At 55.0% G+C, this 20,186-nt stretch overlaps 9 protein-coding genes across 9 annotated transcripts; 4 read left to right on the forward strand and 5 right to left on the reverse strand.

The window, feature by feature from the left end:
- Positions 1-892: 892 nt before the first annotated feature.
- CCMA1212_000555 (uncharacterized protein) lies at positions 893-2,001 on the reverse strand (the record flags this gene model as incomplete). The annotated part of the gene is made up of 2 exons (XM_073698020.1): positions 893-1,535; positions 1,643-2,001. The coding sequence occupies 2 exons, from the start codon at positions 1,999-2,001 to the stop codon at positions 893-895; spliced, it is 1,002 nt and encodes a 333-aa protein (XP_073562736.1).
- A 333-nt stretch (positions 2,002-2,334) lies between these two features.
- CCMA1212_000556 (uncharacterized protein) lies at positions 2,335-2,529 on the reverse strand (the record flags this gene model as incomplete). Its single annotated transcript, XM_073698021.1, has 1 exon — positions 2,335-2,529. One exon carries the CDS (start codon positions 2,527-2,529, stop codon positions 2,335-2,337), a length of 195 nt encoding a protein of 64 aa, XP_073562733.1.
- A 249-nt stretch (positions 2,530-2,778) lies between these two features.
- Positions 2,779-3,228, forward strand: CCMA1212_000557 (uncharacterized protein; the record flags this gene model as incomplete). Its single annotated transcript, XM_073698022.1, has 1 exon — positions 2,779-3,228. The coding sequence occupies one exon, from the start codon at positions 2,779-2,781 to the stop codon at positions 3,226-3,228; it is 450 nt and encodes a 149-aa protein (XP_073562734.1).
- Positions 3,229-6,051: 2,823 nt separating this feature from the next.
- CCMA1212_000558 (Formamidopyrimidine-DNA glycosylase) lies at positions 6,052-7,439 on the forward strand (the record flags this gene model as incomplete). The annotated part of the gene is made up of 4 exons (XM_073698023.1): positions 6,052-6,228; positions 6,283-6,317; positions 6,369-6,418; positions 6,475-7,439. The coding sequence occupies 4 exons, from the start codon at positions 6,052-6,054 to the stop codon at positions 7,437-7,439; spliced, it is 1,227 nt and encodes a 408-aa protein (XP_073562737.1).
- A 699-nt stretch (positions 7,440-8,138) lies between these two features.
- CCMA1212_000559 (uncharacterized protein) lies at positions 8,139-8,922 on the reverse strand (the record flags this gene model as incomplete). The annotated part of the gene is made up of 2 exons (XM_073698024.1): positions 8,139-8,528; positions 8,617-8,922. 2 exons carry the CDS (start codon positions 8,920-8,922, stop codon positions 8,139-8,141), a joined length of 696 nt encoding a protein of 231 aa, XP_073562738.1.
- A 2,506-nt stretch (positions 8,923-11,428) lies between these two features.
- On the forward strand, positions 11,429-12,708 carry CCMA1212_000560 (E3 SUMO-protein ligase nse2; the record flags this gene model as incomplete). The annotated part of the gene is made up of 2 exons (XM_073698025.1): positions 11,429-12,445; positions 12,505-12,708. The coding sequence occupies 2 exons, from the start codon at positions 11,429-11,431 to the stop codon at positions 12,706-12,708; spliced, it is 1,221 nt and encodes a 406-aa protein (XP_073563269.1).
- Positions 12,709-13,032: 324 nt separating this feature from the next.
- On the reverse strand, positions 13,033-13,971 carry CCMA1212_000561 (Ubiquinone biosynthesis O-methyltransferase; the record flags this gene model as incomplete). Its single annotated transcript, XM_073698026.1, has 1 exon — positions 13,033-13,971. One exon carries the CDS (start codon positions 13,969-13,971, stop codon positions 13,033-13,035), a length of 939 nt encoding a protein of 312 aa, XP_073563268.1.
- A 1,398-nt stretch (positions 13,972-15,369) lies between these two features.
- On the forward strand, positions 15,370-16,226 carry CCMA1212_000562 (3,4-dihydroxy-2-butanone 4-phosphate synthase; the record flags this gene model as incomplete). The annotated part of the gene is made up of 2 exons (XM_073698027.1): positions 15,370-15,533; positions 15,592-16,226. Exons 1-2 carry the CDS (start codon positions 15,470-15,472, stop codon positions 16,224-16,226), a joined length of 699 nt encoding a protein of 232 aa, XP_073563267.1. The 5' UTR covers positions 15,370-15,469.
- Positions 16,227-16,886: 660 nt separating this feature from the next.
- CCMA1212_000563 (uncharacterized protein) lies at positions 16,887-20,027 on the reverse strand (the record flags this gene model as incomplete). The annotated part of the gene is made up of 3 exons (XM_073698028.1): positions 16,887-19,243; positions 19,315-19,709; positions 19,777-20,027. The coding sequence occupies 3 exons, from the start codon at positions 20,025-20,027 to the stop codon at positions 16,887-16,889; spliced, it is 3,003 nt and encodes a 1,000-aa protein (XP_073563266.1).
- Between the last annotated feature and the right edge of the window lie 159 nt (positions 20,028-20,186).

The following is a 20,186-nucleotide window of genomic DNA, read 5'->3' on the forward strand; positions in this document are numbered from 1 at the left end:
TTGAGATATAGTAGTGGTACAACTAAGTAGGTAGTATGACGGCCGGAGAAAATTGTTGAGATGTAAAATCGAGATGCGCGTAATTCGCACCTTTATTTTGTGGGGTAAAAGTAATCAGGGGAACGTGGAATCTAGATCTCGTCAGCCGTGGCCTGACGGACTCGGATTCGTTCAGATCGACGACACTCGATAAACAAGTCCAGGTTGGCCGCCTCACAGCATGTGAACGCAGATGCTGCAACTAGACAGCCGAAAGAGCATGACTTACTTATACCATGCCATGACACGTTGTGTATCAAGACGATAGACTTGGAAAGTATCAATTCGACTCCAACAAAATTCCCCTCACCAGACAAACAATGCCTGCGCCACTCTGGACGCATCACCGGTGGGGAGGAGACGGTCGCCCTGCTGCTGAATATTCATCAGACCTGGTACTTGGAAACGTAGCAGAGACATGATTAACCAGCGATTCAAGATCAAGATAGAAGTCGTCTCTGCCTCTCTTCGCTAATAAGAGAAAACAGTGATTTATAATGTCCAGACTACCCAGGTCGGTGAGAAAACCAAACCAAGCCCATTCAAAGCTTCAACCCCCGTTCCGCATACGATACATACCTGCATCAACCGAGTCCGCGGAGTCTGCCTCTTCTTCGCCAAGAAACATGTGAAATGGTATCCAACGTAAGAAAATCCGAATCCAACCCTCTCAAGGTCCAACCACCCCGTTTCGCTTCCATCGTACACATCAGCGGAGCCCGCGGAGTCCCGGGACCGCAAACCTGTCCGCACGATACAACGCGCAATGTAACATCCCCCCCTTTCCAACGCATTTCTTTCTCAGCAATTATTTCATGATGCCATTGAATCCATCCTCCCTTTTCAGCCTCCATCAAACATACCTCGCCGCAGCATGTCCCCCATGGTCCCCTCCATGACCGTCACCGGGTAACTCCGCAGGCGCATAATAGTCCCCCATCTCATACACCTGAGCAGGCGACTTGACCACCTTGGGACTGTCCGCAGCCTCCGAAACCTCGTTATCATGAAGCTCGCCCCCCAGCGGCAACTGCACCCTCCTTGACCGTCGGTAATAGTACACGAACCCCGAAAGGGCGAGCAGAAACGCAACCCCGAGACCAATTCCCACGCCCAGCCCGACTCTGGCACCGCTGGAGAGCCCCCCCGAGGACTTTGACGTGCGGTCGCCATCCGCTGCAGAAGTTGTCGATTGCTGACTCGATGATGCTGTTGGCGAAGGTCTTGTTGTGGAGGCGGTTGTGGAAGCAGGCAAGTCGCTCGCCTGGAAGTTGAGCTGGAACATGGGCGCGAACAACATCATCGCCGTCCGCGTCGACGTCGAGACGTCCACTTCGCCGCTCGCCGTGTTCGTCTGCGTGATGGTGACGACGTTGGGAAACGTCTCGGTGCCCGAGTCGGTGAGGTCGGAGCCGTCGCAGAAGGCCGTCGGGACGGCTGTTGACGTCGCCGTGGCGATGCATGTGTTTCCGTTGATGTTGCCGCATGTGAAGCCTCTGGATGAACCAGCAGGTTAGTTCAATCTTCGAAAGCGATGTTGTTCCCAAGCATTCTCTTGTCTACCCATTGACTCTATCAATCGTCTGACCTGGGCTCTACTCACGTCGGACAACATCCCACAGCAGTCTCAGACGACACCAGCGTAAACTGCGTATCCCACTCCGGCCTCTGCCCATACACGGCCGTGCAGGCCGTCGTGTATCCCGCAGGGCACGCCAGGCCAGGCGAGTAGAAGCCCCAGCCCACAAACGGCCAGGTCGGCGACGCAACGCCCTTTGTGACCGGCGGCCAGCACGCCGTATTGTCCTGCACCTGGCCGCCGCTGATGGCGTTGCAGGACTGGCCCCGGAAGCCCTGGTCGCACGTCGAGCACGGCGGCATGTAGACGGAGCACGACGCGGGCATGGTCCATGTCGTCGTCAGAGGGCCCAGCAGCGTGCCGGGCTGGTTCGTGAAGGCCATGGCGAGGACGCCTTTTTCTCTTCAGAGAGGAACCCTGATGATGTATGGATAGAGAGAGAGAGAGAGAGAGAGAGAGAGTAGCACGGAGCGAGAGCGGCAACAAGGCGAGTTAACACGAAAGCCACTGGTTTCGCAGGCAAGTGGTCGAGAGAAGCACCATATCACACAGTTCTGTCGCAGGATAAAGTGGTAAATGCGACAATGGAAACGGAAGCGCCAGCACAAATACCAACAGCGCGGGCCACGAACGACACAACAAGCCCTCACGCGGCTCTCATCCCACGTGTAGGAGAGCCCATTGACGAGGCCTAATGCCACACAAACTCCATCTCGCTACCACCGTTGCGTTGCCGCCTCAAGCAGCGTCAAAGCCCTGGCCTCAACGGGGACAGGGTCGACCCCCATAGGGCGGAACTGCACCTTGACCCCTGGAGGTGCAGTACTGTAGAGGGCGACAACCCACATCAAGCCGGGAACAGCATCCTTCTGCTCCCATGCCTGCCGCTCAGCTCTCCCTTGGCTGGTCATGGGTCATTCAGCCTGCGTTTAGTATCCCGACTTGACGACCCAATGATTGTCGAGTGGCGTCGCAACAGCCTGGTTCGTTCTGCAACAGTTGCCGTCGTACGAAGTACACACTTTCAGGCATCGGCGTAGCATAAGACGAGCGAACGAGGCGACAGGATGCTGGTCAAGGGGATCGAAGGAGATACTCTAAGACTTGGGGTGGGGTGTTGAGAGCGAGACCAGGATCGCAAGAGGTTCCCGCAGTTGAAGATGGCAGACCAAACAGAAGATGCTGAGCTTAATCCCACCCCATATGCGGCGCTTATAAGAGCTGTCGTGTCCATCACCAATCCCGATGTGTGTCCCACTAGGCTGAGCCACGAGCAGGGGTTGGACTTGGGTGCTGTAGCGAAGTGGCATGGAGCAGAGACGAAGCATCTCGCCATGATGGCCATGTTCATTCCACAGAATCATGTAAACTGTCGCTCAAGTGCTTTAAATACACGATATATTCGCGTGGAGATGCCTCCTACAACCATCACCAGCATCAGACCAGAGCCCCTAAACTCGGCACCTCTTCAAAACGCGAACAAATCCTCTCTGCCCAACCTCGCGCAGCCAACCGGTTCGCCGGCGCTAAACAACCATCTACTGGAGCGTCCACCCCCCCTGCCTCTATCCTGGCGTAGTCCCGGATCCTACCGTAAGATCGGCCAGTAAACAAGGAAGAGGTTGCATCTGAACCTGTCCTCGCTCAGCCCCCAACAAGTCCCAATTCGCATATGTCCTAATTCGTCTGTATGTACATTTACTCCCTAGGCTCGGCAGACCATCTGTTTGAACATGACTGACTCGGATGCCATTCTTCTGTTGGCGCGCTTTCGCGCGCTTAGCACATAACGAGCCAAGGGTCTGGTTTGCGAAACTCGATCTAACGATGCCCCCCCCCCCCTTCGGGGTTCCGACCTCGAACAGCTTGTCATGAGTTTGGAGGACTCAAATGCGGCCACGCCATCAATCCATTATCTAGGCTTCTTGGCGTAGGCCGATGTCACAGAAGACGAGATGGATGCTTCCATCGCCCCAATCGGACACGCCTATAACGCTCGCTGGTGCTGGTGTAAGCGCCAGCCGAGTAACACCACTCACAGCCTCCGCACAAGTGTATTACATACGTATCCAAGTGTATATTATTCCATTGTCTTGCGTTGTCTGTCAATGTATGACCGGCTGTACCCGGAATGCCGCGGTCTTAGCCTTGTCAGTTTTGACAAGGAAATGTTCGGATGATGCCTAAAGTGCCTGCCACCAGAGCTGGCATGCGTAGCTTGCGACGAGGCCGGGGACTGAGATCTCCTTCGCCATCTCCAACTTCGGAATCAATAATGCCTCATGCCTAGTACTCACGTCGGAGGAGCAAACAAGGTGGAAAAGGAGAGCGCCTCTGCTGGAGCGGTCTATCAGTCGTAAATTGTGAGAGCTTATGGCGCAGGGTGATTCGTCTTCACCCGCAAGCATACATTCATAGTAGAGTAGAGGAAAGTGAAGAAGTTTGCGTCAATTATTGTATTCTTTTTCCAAGGCTAGTATGGATGAAAGTGGCATTGGGGACAAATATCCCGGTTGCCATGCGCTGCCCCGACATCTCGACATCACGGTCTCGGACTGATGTGCAATAGTCTTTCGATGTGCAAGTAGATCTACGGCAGTCGACACTATGTGGACAGAGTACACGACCAGTTCTGGCTGCCACTTGGCAGTTTGGTCTCGGCCGGTACCACTTGGTACAAGAATCACATCAGATTGATATTGGAAAAGCTTGGATACCTGATCAATCATCTGTTAGCACAATGCCAAAGAATGCATTTGCAGCAAGAAGTTGAAGAAAATGTGAAGTATCAGGGTAAAAATGCCTTGTCACAGGCGTTATCATCAGAGCATATGGCTAAGTTGACCGTCGTGATATTTGTACATCATGTAGATGGAAGGAAAGGAAAGCAGCGGAGATATGCTTACCTGTGATATCGCACGGGTAGATGCACCACGTAGTGGGTAGGGATTGTCATCTTTTGGAGCCAGTTAGCCAGTAGCTCAGCTTTTGCATATCCAAGCGTGATGCGAATGATGGCTGATCAGTTCCGAACATTTTGTCTTCGTCGCGTGAAGCTCAGACATATGCTTGTCATTGTTTATTCGAGCTCATCACGAAAAAGCCGGGGTGCAACGGGATTGTGCGGGCAAAACTAACACTATCACTTTTCAAATGTCAGCCAAAGTCGATACACGCGCTTCAGCAAAACAATGACAGAGGTTGGAGCATGGATCAGGGAATGCATGAATGGTAGGTAAGGTTGTTGTCCTCATCGGAAACCCGAATAGGACTCGTCATCTAAAATCATCACATGACGCTGGAACGAGACAGAAAATGAGCAGAGCTTACCTTGATGTAGACAAAATGAGCAGCGTTGCATCCTTCAATGCACGGAACGCACATCACTAGACACTGATATCGAGAGTTAGCCCTGATATCCAGCCTCCGTTGACGCAGCGTGAGACATCGACGTGATAGAATCAGTGGGCGAGGTTTTCTAGGCCTGCCGCAAAATGGCGTGTCTTGCTCATTATAGAATCGGAGCCCAGTGCCGTTTCATCATCTAACATCGGATGGTGTGGAGAGATGGAGCATCAAAGCGGCATACCTTGTCAGGTGAATCTGGTTGTCCCAAGTTAGCCAATGCCACCAGGGATTGCGTTCAACAAGAAATAGTGTTCAAAGAGGCAGGTCAGTCATAGCCTAAGAATATCATCAAAGGGTAACTCAGCCGGTAATTTCCAGCGTATATTGATTGAAATTGATCATCATGTTGCGAAAGCGGAGAGGGCAAAAAGGGCAGCCTACCAGAAGATGTTTGTCGACGGTGCGACGCCGGCAAGTATGCTCAAGCTCGATACCACTTGGCATTCATATTCTATTCAGACAATTAGCAAAGGCGCCCAACTCGTTGCAGACAAAAGAGAAACAATTGCAGCTGTCCGATCATGGTTTCAGACTGACGTGCTAAACGGTGTTTTCACTCCATGTGGTCAAAGACTCTAGTTTGCGGATTTAGGGTTTCATCAGGTAGGTGGACGGAGGGCAAATAAACAGAAAGACAGCACACCAAAAACTTACAATTTGAGCCTCCTGCCGTGAGCAAGCTTCTACGCAGAAACATATTGGTGGAAGGGAAAAAAAAAAAGAGATGGAAAAAGCTCCGGCAGAAATGTTTTCATAGCTTTTTTTTTCTTCCTGCCGGTGGGGCTGTGGGCCGACCCGACCCTTTGCTAGTGTAAGCAGTGCACGTGATTGCGCGTTGCCTCGCGTCCTCTTGAGGACATCAAAGGCGCGCGGCAGAAGACGTGAATGAGATTGCTCAAGTTGCGATAGATCAGTCAAAGTCTGAGGAATCTCCCTCGAAATCACACTCATAAGTGATTCTATAAAGAACATATATATACAATGCCTGAGATAGCTGAAGGAAAGCATTCCTCCATCCATACCTTATGTTGAATGAACTCCCATTAACATCATCCACTGCAGTTGCTCGCATCGTCCACTATCTCCGCCAGCGGCTGGTCGGAAAGACCATCGCCAACGCTGCGGCCATCGATGACAACAGCGTGTTTGGCAAGGTTGGAACCAGCGGCAAAGAGGTGGAAGAGGCTCTAAAAGGCAAAAAGGTATAAGAAGCCTGCCATGAGCTCGAGATGTTCATTCTGTGCTGACGCTACCAGGTCATCTCTGCCGGCTCACAAGGAAAATACTTTTGGTATGTGATAACGAGCCCCGGAGGCATCTCGGCTCGCTGACCTTCTGAAAGGATAACGCTTGACAAACCACCGCATCTGGTAATGCACTTCGGCATGACGGGTAAGTACACCTAGGCAACATATCCCCAAACAAGACATCTCACACTCAACGTCCAGGCTGGGTCCACATCAACGGCGAAAGAACAGCCTACACAAACTACTACAAAAAGATGAAAGAAAGCGACATCGCCCAATGGCCCCCCAAATTCTGGAAATTCCACCTCACCACAGACGACGACGACGACGACGCCCCCGTCCAAGTCGCCTTCACCGACGCCCGCCGCTTCGGCCGCGTCCGCCTCGTCCACTGCCCCGGCGACTCCATCAGACGACACTCCCCCCTCGTGGAAAACGGCCCAGACCCCGTCGTCGACAAGGGCGTCTTCACTGAGAGCTACCTCCGCGACAAGATGAAGAGCCGCCACGTCCCCGTCAAGGCATTCCTGCTCGACCAGGCCATGATCAGCGGCATAGGGAACTGGGTCGCCGACGAGACGCTTTACCACGCCAGGCTCCATCCGGAGCAGTACTCGGACACGTTCTCCGACGCGGAGATCAAGAGGCTGCACGAAGCCGTCCGGTACGTCTGTCAGCTGGCCGTCGACAAACTGGGCGACTCGGACCAGTTCCCGGACCACTGGCTCTTTAAGCATCGCTGGGGAAAAGGCGACAAGGGCGCGGCGACGAAGCTGCCCAGTGGGGAGAAGATTGCGTTTATTACGGTTGGCGGGAGGACGAGCTGTTATGCGCCGGGCGTGCAGAAGAAGACTGGTGCTGTTGTCCCCGGCGCAAAGGCGGAGCCTGTGATTGAGAAGAGCGGATCCGGCAAGAAGAGCAAGGCCGTGAAAAAGGAGCCCAAGCAAGAGGATGATGATGATGATGATGAGGAAGAAGAAGGAGAGGTTGAGGAGAAAAAACCAAAGAGATCACGGAAGCAGGCGGCGGCGGCAATCAAGGAAGAGGCCGAGGAGCCGGATGATATGAGTCCGCCTGCAAAGAAGAGACGGGGCAAAGCAGCTGCTCCTGTGAAAGAGGAAGTGGTAGAAGAAGGCCGTCGTCGGTCTACTCGGCTGAGGAAATAATGGCGCGTACTGCGACACAGGTGTTTATCATGAGGGTCTCTTATCACGGCGATTTCTATGTACAGAGCATCTTTTTTTTTTTTTTTCGTATATTGTGTTTGGAAGAGCGTGGCATTTGTATGGCTCATCTACTCGACAACCTGATTGCAAATATTGATGTTTCTACATTTCTCTCGTATACGCATCTATTTGGGTAGGATCCCAACCAAGAGACCTTTTCGTGTACCGACTGTAATCTTGCCTTGGGACCAAATTCAAAATCCGCGAGGCTAAATCGCTAAGAAAAGAAACAAAAAACGTGCCGAAATATCATTCAATCATAACGTGTGCGCCGCCGAACTTCTCCTGGCTGCTACCAGACAATATCGAAGTCTATCCCGCTCTCAAGGATTGACCATTAGTTCATCGAGATGTCGGTGACGAGATGATATTTCCCCTGAACAACGAACAACAGATAGGGTGTGACTGAATGTACGATTCATCATGATGAAATCTTGAGCGCCCCAATGTGGGTGTTATGTCCAGGGTAGGTTGGCAAACTGCTGGCTGTAAAAGGCAAAAAAAAAAAAAAAAAACGTCGAGCTGGTATCGTATTTCCCTGACCGTATATGGCAGAAAGCGTATGCAGATGTTGTAGATGGAAGAATATATATAAAAGGAAGAAGAGAGATGGAAAAGGTGTCGAGGTCCGTCAAGCTCCTATAACTCAGCCTGGAAGCCTACGGCGTAGTGATGCCCGGTAGGATCAGCCCACAGAGGAAGTATAGTAACAACGTTGGTAAACGGAGTGCCGTTCTTCTTGTAGTTGACAATGTGGACTTGCACTTCCTGGTGGGAACGGATGGCACGCCGCATCTCCTTGACAGCTTCACTCACCCTGTCCGGCGGCGGCATATGGGGAGACGTTTGCAGAAATCGACAGTTTCGACCCATAATCTCGGCAGCAGAGTAGCCGGTGAGTTGATAGAAGCCAGGGGAGGCATACACGATGGGGGCATTCGGTAAGCTGATATCGCACAAGGTGAGGGAGACGGAGCAGTCGAGAGGGCCAAGGTCGATCCTCGGGTTCGGTCGCGCTGCAACTCGCAACTGGGCATGGAACAATGAGCATTACGATGCCTACCATGGCTGGAAAAAGCAATGTTGGACAAGGATAAGCGAGAGGTCTTTTTCTTACCAGTATGCCCATCACATCGATGCCGCTAGCTGAATACACGCCAGGGTATATGATGGGGTCCGGAAGCTGTATCCAGGCCGGGGCATTGGTGTTGTTGTTTCCTCCGTCGCCATGGGCGGGAGGCTGTTGTGGGAACTCGTACTGGTTACATGCTGCGTTAACAATCTCGGGTTCCGTCTGCATTTGCACCCAAGGCAACGCGGCTGAGGGCGGGTAACTTACGTTTAGAGCTTGGTCTTCCCAGGGATTCAGCTGCAGTGGCAGGTCTGAAGACCCCGAAGATACCATGGTTGGTGCTCCAAGCATTGGGGGTTAATGTCAACGCCGGCTGGGTGGCGATCTCGTGGGCCGGATGGCAAGGGTTGGGCCACTCTATGTAATGAAGAGGTCACAGCCGGGAAGACAGACTCGGAGGATAGAGGGTACAGAGTAAGGAACGAGAGGTACTAAATAGGAGCCATGATCACGGTGAACAAGCCAATATCGAAATCCAGGGATAGAAGATGGAGATATGCGGAAGCAAACAAAGTGGATAGGGCAGACCCAGATCTCAACGGGGGGAGGGTGAGAACAGCAGAGCACAAGACAGAAGCGGTTACTCGGGATGAATCTGAGCGGCTCCGTGCAAAATCAGAAGCAGAGGCAAAGGCTGACTGTCGCGGACGGGATCCCTGCTGCTTGCTCCGGCTCCTTGCTGGCGCTGGATATGATCTCAGCCGGGCCTTTCTTTGGTCTTTCGGATACATTGACGGAACGGAGGGGGGGGGGGGGGGGGGGGGGGGGGGGGGGGGGGGTTTGAATCTGACGCAAGCCATGGCGCGATCTGAGCTGGCAAAAGGATCTAGCAGATGCATATGGCGGGCAGGGGCAGCGGAGCGGAGGCCTTGCAAGCAGCTGGAAAGGCTGGAAAAAGCTGGACATCATCGATACAGGGCAGCGATCTCAGATCGAAGCCGGGAGAGGCTCTGGCCGTCATCGAGGGCGACTGGGTGTTAGTCCGGTGTTAGCGCACTATCGCGGGCGGCGACAGACACACGCCAGATGGTGTTAGCGGCGAAGTCCAGCCCAAGGGGTCGACACGGACTTGCTGATTGGCCCGATGGCGGCAGACTGGGGCCGGACAGCGATCGGCTGAATTGCTGGTTGTGATCAAAGGCGATCCGAGAATCCCAGTCTCTGATGCCGGTCAATGCTACATGCGGCCGGCAGGTACAGTACGTTAGCTGGGCCTTTGACTGCTTCGGGCGGCAAGTTTCCGGCTGCCATGACGCCTCGGTCAATGTGCTGGAGCCTGCAGGAGAAGGGACCTTGTGGTTCCAGACTGGGGACATGCGATGTTGAGTCGAGGGCGAGGGCGCAGGAATGCGGCGTTGCGCCGCGGGTTTGCAAATAATCGTATGTTGGGTGTCGGCTGGGGAACATTGCCCACGCAGCACTAATCTTCCTCAAGACAGCGGGTAGTTATTGTTGAGTTGTGCTACCTATCCGCACGGAGCAAATGGTTTCTTGACCAGCATGAACCCGGCCGTGATACCGATGATTCGTCGATCTGTCTCAGGCTCAGCCAGAACAGAGCAAAAGAGGCTTTTGCTGAGCAGCACATAGTCTGGTAGCTTCGCAGCAGGCTGTTTGCAGCATCCGGCTTGACTGCTTGCACATGGGATGCGGAAGGATTCGAAAGAACTGCCGCACGCTCCCCGGGGTGGTGGCTGCGTCAAGTCGTGAGAAGCTAGAAACACTAAGAAAGGCAGCGTGCAGCGTCGGGATCCACGTACCTGGTCGAGACAAGGCATGAGATGCCGCCGAGCATACAGAGTAACACCACTCCGGTCGCCGTCTTCCACCGTCCGTGTGCAAATGTCCGTGTCCGACTCGCAGGCTGGGCAGCAAAGCGTTCGTTTTGGCGCCGTGGTGGACAAACAACAAGCATCTGGCCTGGAGCATCGTCGCTGAGGCTTGCCAAGCAGCATGATGGCTCATGGAGGCTTACAGCATCTGCGCTCCGCTGCGTCTCCTGTCACATCGACCTGGCCTGGGCAACGTCAGGTGCCTCTGCATGTCTCAGCCGGAAGTACGCAGTGCATGTGCAAGCACCTGCTCATGGCCATGGTGTAGCACGAAGTCGGTGCTACTATGCAAGTATGGCCATCAAGTGTCCTCTGTCGTGGCGGGCGATGATGCAGAGTGAAATGCACCAAGAGATTCGGGAAGCGCCGTGCCTTGGGTGGAACCCGTGTGCGAGTCTCATCGATCAGGGCATCTCAGATGGTTTAGATCACTCGTATAGTGCCGAATGAGACCATCGGAATGAACCAAGGGCATCCTGGTCTTTCTCTTCTCCATAAGGGTGGTGGTTGGCAGCTCGGATGCTGCACCTTTGCCCAAGATGGTCTCAGCTGCCACCACTTTCGTCCATCGTCTCCGTGCTCGACGCTTGTTGCGCCGGATCAAAGGCTCCCGCGTCGACAAATTAATATCGAATTTGGTGATGGGCAGACAAAGTTCGTGTTACGGATTGCAATATATCGAACTGAACCTAACGCCTGAGAAGACGGTGGAGTGTGTTAAGGCAGATGATGGAGGCTTCTCAAGGACCCGTCGACGGCTGAAGACGAAAGAAAGCGGCGGCTTAGGTAATCATCGATAATCGATCCCCGTCCCTCCAGATCGCGTCTGTGAAGCGCGTCCCCAACCCCCACCATGGAGGGAATCTGCAAGCAAGTGACGCCCTTCTGCCCATCCTTGGGCCCAGCAATGCTTCTGTAAAGCTCATCTCTATCTAGACATCTTGATTGATCCAGGGCCTCGCATCATGTCGCGCCGTCTCTTCAACCGCGGCCGTGCAGCAGCATCATCATCATCATCGACAAGCACTTCCACCACAACCGTCACAGCCCTCCCCGACTACGAACCGCTTTCGTTCCCTCTGTCCGCCACTGCCCGAAAGGAACTGATCGACCTCTCCAATAATCGAGGCACTGCGCCGTATGAGAGCCAGCTGAAAGAATCAATCCGCCATTTGGGCCTCAGTGTCAGTGAATTAAACGAACGGCTACGCAGAGGCCAGGATCGACTGGCCGCACTCCGTGAGCGCCGAGAGGAAAAGGGCACGGCCAAGGCAGAGGAGGAGCAGCGCCTAGAAGAAGAGATTCCCGCATTCGAGAAGGAGGTCGAGAGGCTCACACGCGAGTCCGAGCGCGCTCTCAGAGACTTGATTGATCGGAAAGCCGAACTGGAGGACGAGGCCGCCGTCTTGGATGACCTCAGCACAGCCGCCACCACAAGCGCAATAGGCCAGGCGAGAGGCGCAGCTGCATCCCAAGGCCGAAGGAGACCAGCCAATGTGCTTGGAAGTGACGGCGAGGACGAAGCAGATCAAAAGGGCGATGTCGAAGGGGAACAAGCCGTAAGCAGCATCCTCGACACCTTTCGCGAGCTCCGCGCAAAGAAGAGGGCCGAATACAACGGCCTCAGCGCCCACGGGCGATATGCCCTCAACAATGATTATGTGGGCTTCAAGAAGCTGTGGCATGAAGCCGCAGCGGGGGAAGACGGGCCTCCTCTGCCAGACGCCTCTAGATGGTTCTCGTCGAATGGTGAGCCAGACATGACAGTTCCTGGCCGGGATGGACACAACGGTGCTCTCGACGACGACGACGATGTGGCTGTCTCGCGCGAAAATCTGAGCATCAACTGTCCCCTGACTCTCCTTCCCATGAAGGAGCCGTACAGGAGTCGCAAGTGCCCGCATACGTTTGAGAAGGCTGCCATTTTGGACTATCTGCCGCTTCGAGGAGAGCGTCAGTGCCCCCAGACGGGCTGTTCTCAGGTGAGCTCCTTGCATGCTGCCCCCTTGATCCCAAATCAGTACTAATGTGGGAAACCCAGACATTTTCTCGTGCTCGGTTCGAGCATGACTTTTACTTGGATGAAGCCATGAAGCGAAGGATCCAGCGCTGGCAGCAGGCAGAACAACACGAGCGCGATATGGACGATGAGGACGACGAAGACGAAGCTAATGAATCTCTTTTGTTGGCAAGAGAACACCAGACAAGGGGGAGTGGCAGAATAGTCAAGAAGGAGGAGAGATGAAACGGTTGCCGACTCGATGATCATGAAATCAGGTGCAGACAGACGGAATATACAACGTGATACCCAGCAATGCATTCATAGCAATTCTTGACAAGCTTTCAGCATTCGAGGCATGCCTGCAGCGGATTGCCATTTTTATTTTCTTCTCTTGTATCTCTTCCCCCATTTCCCCATATCTATCAGTTATTGTACAGTGGCCTTTTGCCGTCCGTCGCATCGGGGTATCATATCTCCCAAATTCATGCTGTTACAACATGCATCCCCCCCCCACTGCTGGTCCAAGCCATTCAACAAATGGCTTTCCGTGACGCTTGCTCAGTTTCTTCACACCCTGCGCACAGCAAAAAAGTAGTTGCCCACCTTCTCGCTGCCCTTGACCTCCCTCCACCCCAGCCCAGGCACATACACCACCCCCACGACCTTTGCGCTATCCCATCCCTTTCCCGCCAAGAACCCCCTCAGCTCGTCCTCATTAACGTACTTGTTCCAATCATGCGTCCCCGGCGGCACAATGCGCAGTATATCCTCGGCAATCAGATTCGTCGTCAACCAGCTGATCCACGTCCGCGCAATCGTGCTCATGACAAGCCACCCGCCGGGCCTCAACAGCGGCCGCACGCGGTCCAGGAACGCGGCAGGGTCGTCGACGTGCTCAATGACCTCGAAGAGCGTCACGACGTCGTAGCCCTGGCCCTCGGCGGGGACGGGCAGCTGCTCGACCGAGGACAGCTGGTACGTCAGCTTGCCGGCCAGGGAGGGATCCTTGCGGGCGTGGGCCTTTGCGACGGCGAGGACGGAGGGCGTGGGGTCGATGGCGGTGACGTGCTTGGTGGAGGGCAGGCGGGCGGCGCTCTCGGCGAAGATGCCGCCGCCGCAGCCGATGTCGAGGTACGTGATGCTGGCATCCGGGATGCCAGTGCCGGTGCCGGGGGAGGCAGAGGCAGAGGCAGAGGGAGAGGATTCCTGGAGACAGGCGCGGATCAGGTCGTGGCGGAGGGGGTTCATGAGGTGCAGCAGGCGGGAGGAGCCGTGGGGCTCCCACCATTCGGCGGCGAGGGCGGTGAAGTGGGAGACTTCATTGGGGTTGACGGAGGAGAAGGTTGAGTGGCATCGCGATGTTGACGATGGTGTTGTTGCTATTGATGAAGCTGTAGATGTAGCTGTAGGAGGAAGAAGACGAGCAAGACGGGCCAATTGGGGCCGAGGACGAGGCACAAGCAGCCGCGACAAGCCATTGGCCACTGCTCGGGTCGGCGCGGGCATCTGAAAGAACGGCGGAAGAACAAAACACTGACACTAGCAAGACAGACGATGGATGGAACAAGTCCCCAGATGGTTGGAGGCTCGGCGGCTGCCGAGATGGTGATGTCAATGCGCGCCAGGGGAATTGGGGGAAAAACCCCGGCTGACAAAGAAAAAAAGAAATCGACCGCAACTCCGATTCTTGGAGGGGCTCCGGCGTGCCGCGGGAACTTTTTTTGGATGGTGGAGAAAGAGAACCCTGAGGATACCCGCGCGGCTGGTTCCTGGTGTTGCTCCGGGAATGATGGAGTCGGTTGATAGGCTTTTGGTATTGTGTGTTAGAAAGAGAAGTGCTTGTATGTAGATACTGGATTGTCGATTGCTGTCAAGAATCAATGTGTCTTATTGCTTCATAGGCACGAAGAGGCATCGTTCATGTAAAGAATCCCGTACCAACCAACTAACACGGCACTTTACATACTCGAACTGAAGTCTTACCATCTACTACCTATCTAATTCCATGCTGACAGCTTCATGTCCTTCGTAATCACCAACCATAATCCAGATCTCGCTTCCAGCAAAAAAAAAAAAAAAAAAAAAACGTGCAACAGCCATCCCTCTGGAATCGTTCTAGCCTCCGCGCCTCGGCTTACACATCATTACGAGTCTGACAAAGTCGCCTGTGGATTAGCAGTTTAACGTTAGTCTTTGATGCTGCCATCAGCTCTCCTAGCGGATACGACGCACCGAGGTCGCACTTTGTAGGTGATATATCCGTGCTGCATCACCCCGAACAACAGCAACAAGAAGCTTGTGATTGACAACCTCCTCTCTCGGCTCCTGGTTCTCTCAGCAATCTTTACTCACGATACTCTGAACAACCACCCATAGCACAAAGCCGAGAATAGCCCAGTTCCCCTCTTCGAATGCTCTTTCAGCCCGGCCCCCCCAAAACCGCGAACCATCTCCGTCCCTCTCGAAAGCCCATCAATCCCGTTCGGCATTACTGCCCCTCTACTCGCCGTTTTGCGCTCGGCTTTGTCGCAACAATCTCGGGTCACTCAAAGTCACCCTTCAACTCACCTTACACACACAAGCTTGAGAGCCAGCCACTTATTCCTCGGCCAATCCGATTCAATCCCTGACCTTTTCATTGTCCTTTTGCGTCCATCTCGGAGCCGCAACTGTCGCGGGTCCGAATTGCTCACCAAAAAGGGTTACGGTAGTCACGGGTACAAACGTGGGTGCTCGGAGTTTCGCCCCGACGCTGCGCCGCAAAAGTCCAGCCATCAAAAGTACTGGTGACTTTCCGCCCAGAACTTTGGACATCGTCAGAGTCATCACCTCCCCACCACCTCTCACCCTCTCGACTTTTCTTGGATACCCGACTCTCGATCCTTACTATCCCCCTGATTTGTGGTTTCTGCTTCTTGGATGGTATAGCTCGAATCAAATCTGCGCCCATTGACAGCAAGCGACGGCAAATAATACCCCCCCCAACCCGCACATCCCACCCAAAATGCCCTCCTCCACCATAGACCAGAGTCAATTCGACTCCATCCCCGACTCCATCGAGGCCTTCCGTACGCTCCCTCCCTCCTTCCAGACATGTCATACAATTTCAACTGACAAAACGCACAGGTAGAGGCGAGTTCCTCGTCGTCCTCGACGACCCCTCGCGCGAAAACGAAGCCGACCTCATCATCGCCGCCGACGCCATCACCACCGAGCAAATGGCCTGGATGGTCCGCCACTCGTCCGGCCTCATCTGCGCCCCCATCACCCACGCCCGCGCCGCCGCCCTCGACCTGCCCCCCATGGTCCAGCACAGCCAGGACCCCCGCGGCACCGCCTACACCGTCTCCGTCGACGCCGCCCACCCCTCCGTCACCACCGGCATCAGCGCCCACGACCGCGCCCTCGCCTGCCGCGTCCTCGCCGACCCGGCCGCCACCGCCGCCAGCCTGCGCCGCCCGGGACACGTCCTGCCCCTGCGCGCTGCTCCCGGCGGCGTCCGCGCCAGGAACGGCCATACCGAGGCCGCTACCGAGTTCTGCCGTCTGGCCGGCAAGGCCGAGGCCGGCGTCATCTGCGAGATTGTGGACGATGGCGAGGAGGTCCCCGGCCAGGCGGTGCGGAATCGCCCCGGCATGCTGCGCGGCGAGGCTTGTATCGCGTTTGCGCGGAAATGGGGGCTCAAGGTGTGCACCATTGCGGATTTGGTGGCCTATGTCGAGAAGACGGAGGGCAAGCTGCCCGTCAACGGATCAAATTGAGACACGCGCGAGACACGGGAAGAGTCATGAAAGAAGCTTCGGGGGGGGGGGGGGGGGAANGGATAACAAAGAAGATAAGGAAACCCCCCCGAACAGCACAAGCGAAGAGCAAAGGAAGCTCAACGGGGAGAAGAGAGAAAACAAAAGTCAAAAATCCTCATGAGGAAAAGTCAATTCAGTTCCATGTTCATGGTTGATATCTGCCCGGCGCATAAGGGCAAGTGGCAGAACAAACCGATGTCGGAAGAGGGGGGAAAACATCACACTCTGCTCCAACCGCTTGGCCCTGTATCTTTAACCGCTTACGTCTACTCTATATCTGTCATGTACCCTTTACGATCACGGTCTAGGTTAGAATCATTGGTTTATCTGGAGTTATTTGCATACCGTAATATACATGTGTAATGACATCCATCAGGAACATCCAGGGATAACCGCAATCGCACACAAGCGCGCCATGATATATCGTACATCTCATCAAGTCTATTCAAATGACTACTATGTAAAATCGCTGTTACCGCGCTCGAGCACCGTGTAATGTACAGCTACACAGGGGTCAAGGCCGGTCCCATACAAGAAAACGCCCGCGAATGCTCCATCCCGTCATTGTTTTGACATTTGCTTACAAAGAAAATCAAGAAAAGAAGAAGCACGACGACACTACGCCATAAAGTCCTCCTCAATGTTGTTGCCCTGGCCGCCGCTCTTGGTTTGGTTGAGTCCCAACTTGAGTTCCGCAGCCTTCTCGAGCAGCTCATCCGTGTCGCGGTCCGGCATCGTCAACGGCGGCGCCGTGTTGGACCGGACCTGCACCTTGACCTCGCCTTGCACCCCGTCCAACCTTATCGTCGAGAGCGTGGCGCCTCCTGGCGGGGGCCTCAGGTTCGGCTGCGGTGCTAGGCTCACCAGCTCGCGGAAGAAGTTGTTGGCCGCTTCGCAGCCGTCCAGCAGCCATTTCAGGCAGATGGTGACGCGCTCCTTGGCGAACGGGTTGTGGTCGTCATACGCGCAGCAGTTGAGCAGGGGCACAATGCCGCTGTACTTCATCATCTGCATCTGCACCTGCGCGTTCCCGGGGCTGCTCTGGCCAGGCGGAGGCTGCAGCAGCGTTGCGATAATGGTGAAGATCTGTCCCTTGATGCCCGACCACGGAAACTTGTGAGCCGGCTCCTGCAGGGGCGGTGGTGGCGGTGACGGGGACACACATTCAGGCCCTGTCGAGTATGGCCGCTCCACCATCGGGTCGTTGACGTCGCCGCTGTTGGTGTTGGTGTTGAGGCTGGGGGCGCTCTCCGCCGATGGCGCGCGCTTGGGCACTTCCACCAGTGGCTTTTTCGGCACTGCGGCCTCGAGGCTGCTGAGGATCGTAATCAGATCATAGATGGCCTGCCATTCAATCAGGTGCGGCCTCATGTCCACCATCTCAGCCACGGTCGTCAGAAACTCCAGGTACTGAGCCAACCCATCCTTGGCTCGCTCCATATCCCAGCTGTCGACAGGGAACTCGGCTGGATCACGGTTCTCTTCTCGAATCTGGGCTTGCAGGTGCATCAGTGCTGCGCATTCCGGCACAATGCGGCTCCGGAAGAAGCTGAAGAAGAAGTGCGCCAGCTTGAGATCCCTCGTCTGGTCCTTGGAGTCTTGCGTGGTAGAGCTGGCTGCCCGAGCTCGGAGCATGTGGTTGACGAGGCGCAACAAGACCGTCTGTGCCGGAGAGATGATGTCCTTGGGAATCCTTAGCGAGTTCCACGCATACGGCACCAGGGCGCTGTGGTGAATGGCTTCCACAATCTGCGTCGTGACCTGGAAAATGAGGCTCTGCTCGTCCTTGTCCCACACGGCAATGAAGACGAGCAGCTCCCTGAGTAGGCTTTTGCCGCAGTCCAGGGCGAGGAACATTCTGCATCGCGTCTTTTGCAGGTTCTCTCCGGCACGTGTCAGCCCGGACCCTGCGTGATCGAGTATACATGACTTCACGATCATGTGCAACGCTTCGATCTGCTTGGGATCCAGTATGTTGGGCACTTCGGTCAAGAGTCCAGTCAACGGCCCGTCTCCATATGATTCATCGTCGTCCACCTCCTCATCGTCCATCATGTCGTCCATGTAGTCATGAGGATAGTCGTGATCATGGTGGTGATGGTGATGGTGATGGTGGTGGCAATGATGGTGGTGATGGTCATCTTCGTTGTCGTGGTGATGGTGATGATAGTGGTGGTCGCACTCCTCGACCTCGTTGCCCGACGCGGCGTGTTCGTGGTGATGATGGTCATGGTCTTGTTCGTGGTCATGGTCATGCTCGTGTTGGTGATCATGGTGGTGATGGCACTCGTGTTCCTCATGGTGATGGTGGTGGCGGACATAGCAGTCGTGGCAGTCATGGCAGTGTTCATGATCAGAGAGATCCTCTTCAGCGCCCTCGGGAGGTGGCGAGTGGTCTGCCCGGTAAGAATGAGCATATCGATGAACCAGGTTGTTCCGGCAATGCTCCGTCCGTGACTGGGCAAACTCCACCGAGGGCATGCCCACCACCCAGTCTTCGTAGTTGGGGTCGCGCGCTCGCAGCCACCAGGTGTCAATCTCGCGCGACACACGAGCGTACAGCCGATCCTGCTGGAACTTGTCCGTCTCATCCGGCTTCCATACCGGGTTGATCTTATCGTTGTTGTCGTCCATGATGATGGGTGTGGCTCCGGGGACATCTGGAAGCCAGTTCCAGGCCAGCGGCCTTATAGGGGCCAAGTTGCCCGGCGGTTTGTCCGCATGGTTTTGCGCATAGTCCTTGAGCAGCGTCCTCGCCGTGTCGCACATTTTCGAGTTCCGATCCAGCCAGTGCTGAACCTGGAGCTTCGCCACATCCGCGCGGAAGCCCGACCCATCACTCATGATCTCCTCAGGGCTCGACAACGCACCGTCATCGTCAAACAGCACGTCGAACCAGAACGACATCTTGTTTCGATCATGCTTGGCAGTCCAGTTGTGAACCTGCTGCAGTGAAGTCACGAGCAGTTTTTTGTCTTAAGAAATAAGGTCAGCCTGCGTCGGTTTCTCCATCTCTGGGGGCAAGGTAAGGTCAGGATCCACATACACAACTCGGTGATATCCGTGAGCTTTAATCTCTGGGTCTCGTCCAATATCTCGCCGTCATAACCCTTACTTGTGACATTAACACAGAGAATGATTGTCTGATAGACCATCTGGTCAAAGTGCACGGCGGCGCAGATGTCCTGAGGAACCTCGGGCTCGGCATTCACAAGCAGATTGCGGGCAATGTGCATGAGCTTGATGAGAGTGCCCAGGTCTTCCTTGACAGACACGTGGTTGAGGACGATCAAGGCCGTGCTCTCCTGGGGGCTCACTCCTTTGTCGGGGTCATTCAAAGCCGACAGCGGTCCCACTGACCGCGATGTCAAGCTCGGGATGGCAGCCGCAAAGATCCTGGTCAGCCATATCCAGATGGCCACGTTCCGCGCCAAAGCCTCTCTTTTCGATGAAGTCCAGGTTAGCCAGAGATCCTATAAACCAGCTGATGCGGAACAGTTCATCCTACCTGACTTTGCGAAGCGTGTGCGTCTTCTCCAGCGTCTTGGAGATCATCGAGTTGACCCGGGCCGTGGTCTGGGGGCCCATGGGCGGCGACTGTGTGAAGTGGCCCTCGAGGCAGATGAGTGCGGCTGAGAAGCATCGCTCTTCGATGGTCTCGCCCGAGTCGGTGCTGCCGTTCTCCTGCGGCCGCGGCGCGGCAACATCTTGTCCCAGCACCGTGGTGTCATTGATGTCGATCGACTCTGCCATCCTCATCTCTGCGGCCGTTGTGCGGGGAAGTCTCGACAGATACAGAGCGGAGCAGAGCAGAGCAGAGGCGATGACGGCTGTCGATAGGCAGTGATGGTTGATTGGTTGCAGGTTAAGAAGTTGAATTGCTGGGAATGTTTCGCAGAAAAAAAAAGTTGCCGGCTT

The sequence above is a fragment of the Trichoderma ghanense genome, assembly GCF_004382785.1.
Source record: "Trichoderma ghanense strain CCMA-1212 chromosome Unknown scaffold_0, whole genome shotgun sequence".
In the NCBI taxonomy this organism is placed as follows: domain Eukaryota; kingdom Fungi; phylum Ascomycota; class Sordariomycetes; order Hypocreales; family Hypocreaceae; genus Trichoderma; species Trichoderma ghanense.